The following is a 13,473-nucleotide window of genomic DNA, read 5'->3' as shown; positions in this document are numbered from 1 at the left end:
CCTGGGCGACAGCGAGACTCTGTCTCAAAAAAAAATACTCCAACAAGAAAAAATTTTAAACAATTTAAGAAAGGGGGGGGAAATGAATGGAATAAATTGGTAAAAGGTTGGTAATTGTTGAAGCCAGTAATGTGGGGGTGGGTGGTTATCATACTGTTCTACATACTTTTGAAATTTGAAATTTTCCACGTAAAAGTGTTTTAGAATCTATGCCTTGTATTTCCTATGATATTGTGTTTCCTGTGATATTTCATGTATATGTCTTGCTTCAAAACCCAGCTTAGGAGTGCCTTGAGGTGGGGAACCAAATTCCCCATTAATTTTGTTCCCTCCTCAAGATTCAATCCAATACTGCAAAAATAGCCATTGGTGGGTTTAATTCTAGAGCTGGCCACCATGCCAGAGCCCAGGGACTAGATGATGGATTGTGGCCCGGAGCAGAGAAAGAATCCAAAGGAAATCATTGATAGTTTCCTTTCTGATCTCTATTTTCAGATGTGTCTTGTGGGCACTGCAGTGGAGAGGTGAAAATATGGGTTTGGGGGCCATACTGATCAATTTTAATCTTTGCTCCTCCCCTTACCAGCTGTGAGAATTAGATGGGGAAGTAAATGTCAAAGAACCCAGCACACTGTAGATGCTAAATGAATGTGAGTTCCTCAAATCTGCCATCCCCAGATGCTATCACCCTGCCCAGTCCCTCCAGTTCCACTGGGTCTTCCGAATCTCACATTGGTTTCATATTGGCTTTCTTTTCTTTTTTTTTTTTTAATTGAGACGCAGTCTCACTCTGTCACCCAGGTTGGAGTGCAGTGGCGTGATCTCGGCTCACTGCCAGCTCCGCCCCCTGGGTTCACACCATTCTCCTGCCTCAGCCTCCCGAGTAGCTGGGACTACAGGCGCCCGCCACCACACCCGGCTAATGTTTTGTATTTTCAGTAGAGACGGGGTTTCACCGTGTTAGCCAGGATGGTCTCGATCTCCTGACCTCGTGATCCACCCGCCTTGGCCTCCCAAAGTGCTGGGATTACAGGCGTGAGCCACTGCGCCCGGCCCATATTGGCTTTCTTGCTGAAAGTTGACTTACCAGGGTTAGATGCTGCCCCAAGCAAGTGTTCATTTTCTGGGGCTTTGGACAAAGGAAGGGATGTGTGCTGAGTTTTGGCTGTCCAATAGACTTGTGAGGTTGTAGACTGGGAGCTGTGGTCTTTCTCGGGGGAAAACCACACATCTGTGGTGTCTTGATTGAGCCCTGAAAAACAAAAGACCAAGACAAGGTTGCTCTTGAAGCAGGTGTGTTGAGGAAAATGAGGTGGAGAGAAACTTTTTCATTTTTTCTTCCTTCTTTTAAAGTTGTACAGAACGGACCAGAGCAGTTATGTCTGTTTTTATTCGGGGCCTCCAAACTTCTATGCAAAAATCTCAGAAAGCTTCCTGTTAGCTTTTTAGCGCACCTCCATTGTAAAATTTCTTGAGCTATTTATACAAGCAGAGAGAGAGAGTAGAGGTCAGGAATTGCAAGAGGGAATGCTCTTTGGAAGCTCAAGCTAAATTTTCTTCAATGATAGAAATAACCACCCTCCAGTCAAATTAGAACATTTAACTTTTTTTTTTTTTTTTTTTTTTTTTTAGACTGAGTTTTGCTCTTATTGCCCAGTGTGGAGTGCAATGGTGCGGTCTTGGCTCACTGCAACCTCCACCTCCTGGGTTCAAGTGATTCTCCTGCCTCAGCCTCCCAAGTAGCTGGGATTACAAGTGCATAACACTTGGCTATTTTTTGTGTTTTTAGTAGAGATGGGTTTTCGCCATGTTGGCCAGGCTGGTCTCGAACTCCTGACCTCAGGTGACCCGCCTGCCTTAGCCTCCCAGTGTGCTGGGATTATAAGTGTGAGCCACCGTGCCCAGCCAGAACATTTACTTTTTTAAGACAGAATCTGCTCTAAGAAAAGAGAAGGTTGTCGGCCCAGCGTGGTGGCTCATGCTTGTAATCCCAGCACCTTGGGAGGCCGAGGCGGGCGGATCACAAGTTCAGGAGATCAAGACCATCCGGGCTAACACAGTGAAACCCCGTCTCTACTAAAAATACAAAAAAATTAGCCAGGCGTGGTGGCGGGCACCTGTAGTCCCAGCTACTCAGGAGGCTGAGGCAGGAGAATGGCGTGAACCCGGGAGGCGGAGCTTGCAGCAGTGAGCCGAGATCAGGCCACTGCACTCCAGCCTGGGGGCGACAGACTCCATCTCAAAAAAAAAAAAAAAAGAAGGTTGCCACAACCTGTAATAGGACTCCAATGTAAATAACCCATTCCTATGGTGCATGATGAAGCTTTTGGAAGAGCACCGCGGAGCATTGCATCTGTGCGTACAAGCCAGGCCCTCCGCTGCTGGCAGCATTCACTCCAGAGTGGAAGGGGGCTCAGGAGGGGATCCTGGTTTTCAGCCCACGTGGTGGGTGACCTAAGCAAAGTCATTCAGATGCCCTGGACTTTGGTCTCCTTATGTAAATATTAAGGATCAACCAGTCGGTTGATCTCCAACCTAACTTACTGTTTTTGACACCCTGAGATTCACTGTGTCTTCATTCTATATTATCATTCTTTTATACCCCTGACACACCAAATAAATAAAGTGACATATATTGTGATCTAATTGTGTCCTAGGCCATCCAGCTTTAAAATTCTTTTGGATTTCACTAGTCTACAAATATGACCACCTGTCAGGTCTCATTGGTGACAGGAATTACACACCTTCAAGAGCTACAACTCCTAAATGCCTCCATGTGACCACCCCCTCCCAGCTTTCTCCCACCTCTGCTTAAATCTGAGCTTCCCCATGTTGGACCTTCCACTCCCGGACGCCACCAAAGCTCAATTCTCTTGCCTCGATACAGTTTGGATATTTGTCCCCTCCAAACCTCATGTTGAAATGTGACCCCCAATGCTGGAAGTGAGGCCTGATGGGAGGTTTTTGGGTCATGGAGGCAGATCCCTTTTGAAAGGCTTGGTGCCCTTCCCACAGTAATGAGTGAGTTCTCGCTCTATTGATACAGTTCAAGCAAGAGCTGGCTGTTTAAAAGAAACTGACACCCCTCCCCTTCTCTTGCTACTTCTCTTGCCTCATGATACGTTGTTTTCCCTTGCATTCCACCATAAGTGGAAGCTTCCTGAAGCCCTCACCAGAAAGAGATGCTGGTGCCATGCTTCTGGTACGGTCTTCAGAACTGCGAGCCAAATAAAACTATTTTCCTTATAAATTTCCTTATAAATTACTTAGCCTCAGGTATTCCTTTATAGAAAAGCAAAACAGACACCACCCTTATTGTTTCTTCTGCTTCCCTGAACTATCTGGCCAAACACTTCCAGGATTCTCCAACACCCTAGGCCTGTGATTCTCAAAGAGAGATCCCCACACCAGCAACATCAGCACTGGCTAGAAACTTGTTAGAAATACAGAACCCCTGGTCGAGTGCAGTGGCTCACGCTTGTAATCCCAGCACTTTGGGAGGCTGAGGCAGGCGGATCACGAGGTCAGGAGTTCAAGACCAGCCTGGCCAGCATGGTGAAACCCCGTCTCTACTAAAAAATACAAAAAAAATTAGCCGGGCATGGTGGCGCGGCCTGTAGTCCCAGCTACCTGGGAGGCTGAGGCAGGAGAATTGCTTGAACCCATCAGGTAGAGTTTGCAGTGAGCCAAGACTGCGCCACTGCACTCCAGCCTGAGTGACAGAGCGAGACTCCATCTCAAAACCACCCACGGACCTCGGAATACACCCCGCACTACAGAATCCTGGGCCCACCTCAGACCTGCTGAGTCCGAAGTTCTGGGGGAGAAGCTTGTTTTAACAGGTCCTGCTGGAGAGCCTGATACAAGCCACAGCTGAAGAACTACCCACCTTAGACTTATTTGGCCCTTAAGCTATCTCCAGCCTTGGAGAAACTCTACTTTAAGGTTTGATTTCATGGATAAGCAAGGAGCATGGTAGAGTGAATGAAAAAAAAAAGCCCTAAGTTTTGACTTCTTGGTCTGGTTTCTGTGCAGGGCAGCTGAAGAGCAAAACAAAAGCTTCCCCTTTACAACCCTCTCAAGCTCAGTCCAATCCCTAAAGCAGGAACGACACCAGCATTAAGGAGTCAGGGGCAGGGACCAGCCATTTCTGGGCCTATGCAGAAATCCATGATAAATGCTTGTGAGTTAAAAGTTGTGTACTTCCTCCTGCATTGATCATTTTCAAGAAGGAAGTTACATTCAGTCATTTCTCCTTTGGTAAACAGGATCGGGTGTCAGGACAAGGTGTCAGTTCAAAAAACCTATGCTGCATTCTGTGCAATCTCTGTCTACCTATGTTATCTACAACTGCAGTTCCTTACAGATTTCTGAAGCCTTGCCTTCTGGTCTTTGGGGGCCCTCTAGTCTCTGCCTGTGGCCTTGTTTACCTGACATACTGTTCTCCTCTCTCAGAAACAGGACTCTGATCACATTGGCAGCAGTGAGCAGTAATTTGGGGTTGCACATCTGCAGCAGTAAGAGAGTATAATTCGCCTTGGTCCACTGGGTGCTGTTCGCAAACCAGTACAAGATCTCTTTCATCTTCTGTTCTACTGTTTTATCCAACATTTGGTTCAAGGAGGACTTCACAACTTTCCCCTCTTTCTTGCTGAGGTCGATCCGGGACCTGTTGTAGATGAAATCCTTTCCCTGTGTGGTCTGAAGGATATTTTGGAAATAGTGTAACAAATATAAGCTATTTAACTGCTTCAGAATGCCAACTAGAAACCTCCTCTGTGATAGGTCATTGATCCTGCAGAACCACTCTTTTGTAGAGAAGATCTTCCAGGCTAAGACACACGTCTCACACTTCTGGCACAGAGGGATGGAATCAGTTTCCTTCTCACAACGAAAATAGGGGGCATTCTTGAGCCTCGATTCCAGGTTTTCCATGATCCTGAGATAACCAGTTCATTTGAGCCCTGCCACTTGCAACGGCAACGCCATCAAACACTAGAGGAACGGGGGGAAATGAATAAATACCCCAGTTGTGCCTTTTCTATTACAAACGTTTCCCAGAGCAAAAGTAAATGGCTGCCATGGATAGAAAGCGTCTCTCTCTCAGAAACTGCCAGTAGAAGTCTGGCTTTTTGTACAGACCTCCTTGGAAACATGGCTTTACCGTAAATCTCCTAAACCTGGCACTGCTTTATGTGGAGGCAGTTGCTGTATATTCTGAAAGAGCTGGTCATCTCATTTCTAGAACAACAAGAATACTGTTAGTCAAATTTAAGCAATATATGGACTATTACTGGCACTGTGCTTTAATTATTGTTGTTATATATGGCTTCTGAATATTCATGAATATAAAATAAGATGCAGACTTCTTATGTTTATATCTGTTCAGTTACAAAGTGGCTATCCCAATGATGCTAAATATGTTTATATTCATTTTCTTAAGTCATCATCAAAGTAAAACCAGAAATGTTTAATGTAAATTTAAGTTGTTTGACTGCTTCAGAATACTAACCAGAAATCTCACTGTAGTCAAAGTGCCCAGGCAAAACATATTGGGCAGCTCAAAGAAAGAGTTTCAAAGTCATGCTGAGATAATTCTCCTACTTCAGGCAAGACTAGGTTCAAACATTGACTCTGGTACTTAGGAGCTATATGGTCTTGAGCAAGCAACCTGTCCTCTCTGAGCCTCAGTGTCTCCATCCCAGTTATGAGGATAGAGAAGATAAAGGTGGGTAATAAAAAAACTACCTTCTAGGACTTCATTAAATATATGAGATCAGTTGTTGCTGCTATTGTTATTGTTACTAAAGTATTATTACCCTAGATAAAATCAAAAGGTTTGCAATATTGTGTGCCTTTCTAATGCCCATGTTGAAAGACCAGGCACAACCAGAGAAAGGTAATGGAGTCCATCGCTGGGGTTTGGTTGGCAATGGCAGTCACATAGTAGGGTCAGAATGGGGAATAGGAATCAGGTTAAGAATGAGATCAGTTCTCACAGCTCAACCTCTTCTGCCTGAAGAGGAATCTGGAGAAAAGGTATGAGTAGATTAATATTTAATTAATTGGGAAGGCCAGACAAATGAGGGTGGCAAAGAGAAGGCAGGCCCGAAGCAGACTCTTCGGATCTGTAAGGTGGGCACATTACCCTAAGAAGTGCTGCAAGCTAAAAGTAGCTTTTTTTTTTCTTAACTAACTTGTTTATTTATAATTGACACATTATAAATAGCTTGTTTTTAAAGATTTAAATAAATTCGGTTTTTAATCTCTGAGGCTGACACTCCTCAAGGAAGCATTTTTTTTTTTTTTGGAGGCAGAGTCTCGCTCTATCCCCCAGGCTGGAGGGCAATGGTGGGATCTCGGCTCACTGCAACCTCTGCTTCCTGGGTTAAAGTGATTCTCCTGCCTCAGCCTCCCGAGTAGCTGGGATTACAGGCATGGGCCACCATGCCCAGCTAATTTTTATATTTTTAGTAGAGACGAGGTTTTGCCATGTTGGCCAGGCTGGTCTTAAACCCCTGACCTCAAGTGAACTACCCGCCTCAGCCTCCCAAAGTGCTGGGATTACGGCGTGAGCCACTGCCCCCGGCCAACGAAGCAGTTTCAATCACCCAACTCAGTCTTTATTTCACATTTCAGGGCCACAAACTTGGGAGTCAGAGAGACAGAATAGGTTTCAGACATTAGTAGTGGTTCATTTCTATCCCCTCTCCCTCAACACTGCACACACACGGTTCTCCTCAAACACCTGTGGACCACAGTATGTTGTTGCCCCTCGGCACCTCTTTTTCTAAACAGCTTCTTTGAGAAGATGACAAGGGGGCGCCTCCTGAGAATAAAAGGACAAGAGGTGCTCCAGAGTGAGTGAGTGCAACAGAGCAGAGCCTCACTCCCTTCCTCCCTGCCTCCTGCTGGCCTGCACATTTTAGAGGCTGGGCCATACACCCGACTTTGGGGGGAAGTTGAAGCCATTTGGGATCTGATGTTATAGTTAAAAATGTGGCCTTAGGCCGGGCGCGGTGGCTCATGCCTGTAATCCCAGCACTTTGGGAGGCCGAGGTGGGCGGATCACGAGGTCAGGAGATCGAGACCATCCTGGCTAACACGGTGAAACCCCGTCTCTACTAAAAAAAAAAATACAAAAAATTAGCCAGGCGTGGTGGCAGGCGCCTGTAGTCCCAGCTACATGGGAGGCTGAGGCAGGAGAATGGCGTGAACCCAGGAGGCGGAGCTTGCAGTGAGTGGAGATGCACCGCTGCACTCCAGCCTGGGCGAGAGAGCGAGACTCTGTCTCAAAAAAAAAAAAAAAATGTGGCCTTGGCACAGGGCAGGACAGATGGGCCAGCTGGGATAGGCCAATGTGGGGACATGGCGCCAGTGGTACTCAAAGAGGCAGGTGGGCAAATAGGCTTCATCAGACTGACTCACAGGAGTCCAGTCGGGGAGAGCACTTCTCTGAGGAAGGCTATAGGATGCGAAGGACATCTGAGACCTCTCAAGTATTCAGGCTACGAGCAGCCTGGAGGCTTCATGCCAGTCCCCTATCTTTCCTTTCTGCCCTGTTTTATTCATGATCCTGATAAAACCTCCTCAGCACACAACCCTAAATCTCCACTTGGTTTTCCTGCCTTCCCACATAGTACAGAGAAGCTTAGAAGGTGCAGCCACTGCTGGACCGGATAGAGGACAATGTGTCACGCCCATCTGGCTCTGATGTCACACTTGACACTGCACCAGAGGACCTGAGCCTCTGCTGGCTCCAGCCCAGCCCCTCTGCCTTCGCCCACTGCCACCTGGCCTGGCCAGCCAGCAGGGACTCGGGAAAGCACACAGAGTAGGAGGGCAAGGAATGAACTGGGCTCTGCCACGGAGCAGCTTCATACCCCTGGATAATTCACTTGCTAGTCTCAGCCTGCTCCTCTTCCATAAAATAGAGACCACAGTCCTACCTAGCTCATAGGTGGCTGTCGGGATCAAATGAGTAGACTTTTATACCACATGAGGAGCTAACAAGTATTATTAGTATCATTAGGGAGTGTGGAAAAAGTGTGGTATCTCATCTGTCCCCTTCCCATCATGTGGTATTACACTTGTTGGAAGTTGAATTTAAAAAGCTTGGCTGGGTGTGGTGGCTCACGCTTGTAATCCCAGCACTTTAGGAGGCTGAGGCAGGAGGATCACGAAGTCAGGAGATCAAGACCATCCTGGCTAACACAGTGAAACCCCGTCTGTACTAAAAATACAAAAAATTAGCTGGGCGTGGTGGTGGGTGCCTGTAGTCCCAGCTACTCAGGAGGCTGAGACAGGAGAATGGCAAGAACCTGGGAGGCAGAGCTTGCAGTGAGCTGAGATAGCGCCATTGCACTCCAGCCTGGGCAACAGAGTGAGACTCCATCTCAAAAAAAAAGAAAAAAAAATTTAAAAAGCTTTTGTTCATGAGAAACCAGAGCATGCGCATATATGCACACCTTCTTTCAGGTAATCATCAGGGTCACTACTTAAGTTATTAATGTGGGGGAAAGGTTTTTCACCTAAAATGACTGACCACTGCTATATTGACCCTTGGTCCTTGTGAAATGATCTGTTCTCCCTCTTCTTTTCCCGTACTTGGACTCCTTCCTTCTGGGAGACAGTGGGATTTTCCCAACAAGACTACAGAGCAAGCCAGAAACAGAGATTAAAAACGAGGCACATTCCAGCAAGGCAGGGATGGCCAACACTCTACCTGAGCCATGCGCAGTCTGTGCCCTGCATGGACATATTGGGGGCATATCAACAGCAGGTTGCCCTGCAGGGCCTCCTCCCTAGCTGCCAAGATGTCTGATCACAGGTGCAGAGGGAGGGAGTCGGTGCTGAAATCTGAGGAAGCCAGGAGAAGCAGGAAATAACATGCACTACCTTTTCTTCCATCTTTCATCTGGGGCTGGAGTGGTGGCCCCTGGAATGGAGGCAGTGGCTGCAGAGATGGGGGGAAACCAGGGAGTAGGTCACTCAAGGACACAAGACAGAAGCCAATCCCTAAAGATGGCCTGTGAAAATGCAGCAGCACCCTAGGACACAGAGTGAGAAACCTGTTTCATACATCACCTTGTCTATTATTGTCATGAAGAGCAGATTCCTATTTAGCTCTTCACACATGAAGTTTTACTTCAGTTTAAATCCGCTTGCTGTGATCAAATGACACAACTAGTTAGTTTCTGGGTTACTCTTTCTTAGCGTCCAGCACAGCAGCTTGCACATTATAAATGCCACATATATATATAATTTTTTTTTTTTTTTTTTTTTTTTTTGAGGTGGAGTCTCGCTCTGTCACCCAGGCTGGAGTGCAGTGGCGCGATCTCGCTCACTGCAAGCTCCGCCTCCCGGGTTCACGCCATTCTCCTGCCTCAGCCTCTCCGAGTAGCTGGGACTACAGGTGCCCGCCACCACGCCCAGCTAATTTTTTGTATTTTTAGTACAGACGGGGTTTCACTGTGGTCTCGATCTCCTGACCTCGTGATCCGCCCGCCTCGGCCTCCCAAAGTGCTGGGATTACAAGCGTGAGCCACCGCGCCTGGCCAATGCCACGTATATTTAATCTACTTAATTTAGGGGCATAATTCCAAAAACATGCTGAGCCAGATTGAGGGGATATGAGCTCTGTGACTGGGCCAATACCATTATGTCATCATTTCATCATGCATCTTGGGAGAAAGTGGGAATTTACTCATAATTCATAAGGTAGAAAGGAATGCAATATACACTCAGATTTCAAAAAGTTGAGACAAGAATAAATTATGGACGTGGTTGTTAAAATTACATTCTGACTCTGCAATTACAAATGGTCTGGTAATGGAGCAGAACCATGTGGCACCAAAGTGAGCTCTTGGTGAATTTAGATTTTTGTTCGGGGTGTGTGTGTGTGTGTGTGTGTGTGTTGTGTGTGTTTTAGTAAGTCTACATAATGGAAGAAGAGATAAGGATGGATAAATACAAAAGAGTGGCATACACACAGCTAAGGAAAATACCGGAGAACATAAAATAAGCCCTTGTTCTATTTTCTTTTTCTTTTTTTTTTTTGAGACAGAGTCACACTCTGTTGCCCAGGCTGGAGTGCAGTGGCACAATCTCAGCTCACTGCAAGCTCCGCCTCCCAGGTTCATGCCATTCTCCTGCCTCACCTCCCAAGTAGCTGGTACTACAGGCACCCGCCACCACGCCCGGCTAATTTTTTTTTTTTTTTTTTTTTTTTTTTTTTTTTTTAGTAGAGACAGGGTTTTACCGTGTTAGCCAGGATGGTCTCGATCTCCTGACCTCGGGATCCACCTGCCTAGGCCTCTCAAAGTGCAGGGATTACAGGTGTGAGCCACTGCGCCCAGCCCTATTTTTTCTTTTTTATTTGTTTTAGTCAATTTTCAGTTTTTAGACCAAGAAAAAGAAAAAAGATGTGCCCACTGCTTGAGGCAATGACAGAAGGCAAATATGCCCAACTTTTTTTTCTTTTTTTCACTCTGTTGCCCAGGCTGGAGTGCAGTGGCGCAATCTCGGCTCACTGCAACCTCTGCCTCCGGGTTCATACGATTCTCCTGCCTCAGCCACCTGAGTAGCTGGGATTATAGGCATGCACCACCAGGCCCAGCTAATTTTTTTGTATTTTTAGTAGAGACGGAGTTTCACCATGTTGGTCAAGCTGGTCTTGAACTCCTGACCTGATGATCCGCCCACCTCGGCCTCCCAAAGTGCTGGGATTACAGGCATGAGCCACCGTGCCCGGCCCAAATATGCCCACTCTTAATTCTGCTTTGCTATTTTATATCAAGAAGAAAGGCCTTGAACTTAAAAACTAATAGACAAAAAGTTAACAGGAAAATGAAGTTCAAGACAAGTAAAGAGACACCTAAATGGTTCCTTTTATACAAGCTCAAGTATTCTGGTCTAAGTAAATTACATTTCAGGAATCTGACACAACTTAATGACATGACTGCAAATCAGGTGGGAATCTTTGAGAAACTAGGGAGAATGAGAGAGGACGGTGTCTTAGTCCCATTGTGTTGCTGTAAAGGAGTACCTGAAGCTAGCTAATTTATAAAGAAAAGAAATTGATTTGGGCCGGGCGCGGTGGCTCACGCTTGTAATCCCAGCACTTTGGGAGGCCGAGGCGGGCGGATCACGAGGTCAGGAGATCGAGACCACGGTGAAACCCCGTCTCTACTAAAAATACAAAAAATTAGCCGGGCGTGGTGGCGGGCGCCTGTAGTCCCAGCTACTCGGAGAGGCTGAGGCAGGAGAATGGCGTGAACCCGGGAGGTGGAGCTTGCAGTGAGCCGAGAGCGCACCACTGCACTCCAGCCCGGGTGACAGAGCGAGACTCCGTCTCAAAAAAAAAAAAAAAAGAAATTGATTTGTCTTATGGTTATGTAGTCTGTACAAGAAGCATGGTGTCGTCACAGCCATTCATGAGGGATCCAACCCATTATCCTAACACCTCCCACCCAGCTCCACCTCCAACATGGGAGATCAAATTTCTGCGTAAGATTTGGAGGGGACAAATATCCAAATTGTATCAAATGCAGACAGGCATCTAGATTTTTTTAAAAAGAAAAATAAGATAGATTCTGGAAACAACAGACTAGAAAACGTGGTGTTAATCCACAGCAGAAATCTAAAGTGGTTTATTAAATATTTTGTGAACATTTAGAAAAGAAAATGACCATGACCAGCACCAACAACCCACAGGGATTCAATAAAATAAGGCAGTCCAAGCTGATTTCAATTTGTCTTGAGATCATTATTACAGAGATCAAAGAAATTCAGACATAGCATATCTTTTTTTTTTTCTTGCTGTGTCGCCCAGGCTGGAGTGCAGTGGCACGATCTCAGCTCACTTCAACCTCCACCTCCTGGGTTCAAGCAATTCTGCTGCCTCAGCCTTCTGAGTAGCTGGGATCACAGGCACGTGCCACCATGGCCGGCTAATTTTTCTATTTTTAGTAGAGTCAGGGTTTCACCATGTTGGCCAGGCTGGTGTCGAACTTCTGACATCAGGTGATCCTCCTGCCTCAGCCTCCCAAAGTGCTGGGATTACAGGCGTGAGCCCCCACACCCAGCCTAAACATAGCATATCTTGATTTCTGCCACTGAAAATGTCTTTCATCATGTTCAGTGGATAAAGGTGGAAAAGGTGGGGCTACATTATTGCACAGTTCCACCCGTGCATAATTTGTATATAACTAAAGCTAGAAGCCACTGACTGAGTGCCACAAGATTCTAGATTTGGTCCTAATCTCATCAATATATTTATCAACACGGATAAGACAAGAAGAAAGGGTTACCAATTGTGCAGGTGACACTAAGCTAGGAAGGAGAGCGAATATACTGGATGAGGAATCATCAATCTCAAGTGTCTCAGCATAAAGCAATGATGTGATGAAATTAAAGTAAAATCATTTTAAATCCTACACTGTATACATCTTTAGATACAAATACAGGTAACAAGTCATGCTAAAGTAATATACCCTTGAGACAGGCCAATCAGACTGATTGAAGAAAAAGAGATTTGCCTTGACAAAGGTCACAGGAACAGACTCAAAATTTACATTTCTGGTGAATCCCACCAGAGACTTCAAGTAATAGCCTCAGAAACCCATTTAAAGACAGTTTGCCATTTGCCTAAAGGCTTGATGAATGCTTGTGATTAATCTTAGGAAGCTTATCTGTCAAAAGAAGAATGAAATAATCAGGGGGAAAGGACTGAGAACCATAAAGGAAGGTGGAAAATGTAATATGAAAACAAGAACACCTGGGGCGTGGGTGTTACGTGACAGTCCTTTTTTTTTTTTTGAGACGGAGTCTCGCTCTATCGCCCAGGCTGGAGTGCAGTGGCGCAATCTCGGCTCACTGCAAGCTCCGCCTCCTGGGTTCAAGCCATTCTCCTGCCTCAGCCTCTCCGAGTAGCTGGGACTACAGGCGCCCCCCACCACGCCCGGCTAATTTTTTTTGTATTTTTAGTAGAGACGGGGTTTCACCCTGGTCTCGATCTCCTGACCTCATGATCTGCCCGCCTCGGCCTCCCAAAGTGCTGGGATTACAAGCATGAGCCACTGCGCCCGGCCAACGTGACAGTTCTTAAAGAACCATTCTTTGAATGAGAAATCAGACAAGTCCACATATTCCAGGTTACTTTAGAGGAGAGGAGTAGGGCCCCTTTCCAGAGGTCACAGGGACTAAAACTCAGACACTTTAAGACATTTCTTCTAATGTTTGCTGTCCCCAAATAGAAAGGGCTGTTGTGTGAGGCAGTGAGGCAGTGAGCCAGTACATGGCAGGATGGCTGAGTCAGATGTTGTGTGCGGATTTGCAAACTTCAAGAAGTTTCTCTGCTATGCATTTTATTCCCTTTTATACAATGTCCATGATCTAATAAGGAAGGCGGCCAGGTGCGGTGGCTCACACCTGTAATCCCAGCACTTTGGGAGGCTGAGGCGGGTGGATCAC

At 46.2% G+C, this 13,473-nt stretch overlaps 1 protein-coding gene across 4 annotated transcripts in view; it reads right to left on the bottom strand.

Annotated features, from left to right (window-relative positions):
- The window catches only part of FBXW10B (F-box and WD repeat domain containing 10B), a 36,613-nt gene extending 31,508 nt beyond the window's left edge, over positions 1-5,105 (bottom strand). For 3 of the 4 annotated variants that reach the window (XM_032138017.2, XM_058431992.1, XM_032138019.2), the window contains exons 1-2: positions 4,431-5,105; positions 1,088-1,252 (exon numbers count right to left, since the gene is read on the bottom strand). In XM_032138017.2, the coding sequence (XP_031993908.1) occupies positions 1,088-1,252; positions 4,431-4,935 (670 nt within the window). In that variant the 5' untranslated portion in view covers positions 4,936-5,105. Of the gene's footprint in view, positions 1-1,087; positions 1,253-3,889; positions 3,976-4,430 lie in introns of those variants that run through there. The other variant, XM_058431993.1, reaches the window with a different exon arrangement.
- Between the last annotated feature and the right edge of the window lie 8,368 nt (positions 5,106-13,473).

The sequence above is a fragment of the Hylobates moloch genome, unplaced genomic scaffold, assembly GCF_009828535.3.
Source record: "Hylobates moloch isolate HMO894 unplaced genomic scaffold, HMol_V3 SCAFFOLD_19, whole genome shotgun sequence".
NCBI classification, from domain to species: Eukaryota; Metazoa; Chordata; class Mammalia; order Primates; family Hylobatidae; genus Hylobates; species Hylobates moloch.
The sequence above is the reverse complement of the archived record's forward strand: the minus strand, read 5'-3'. Positions and strand labels throughout refer to the sequence as shown.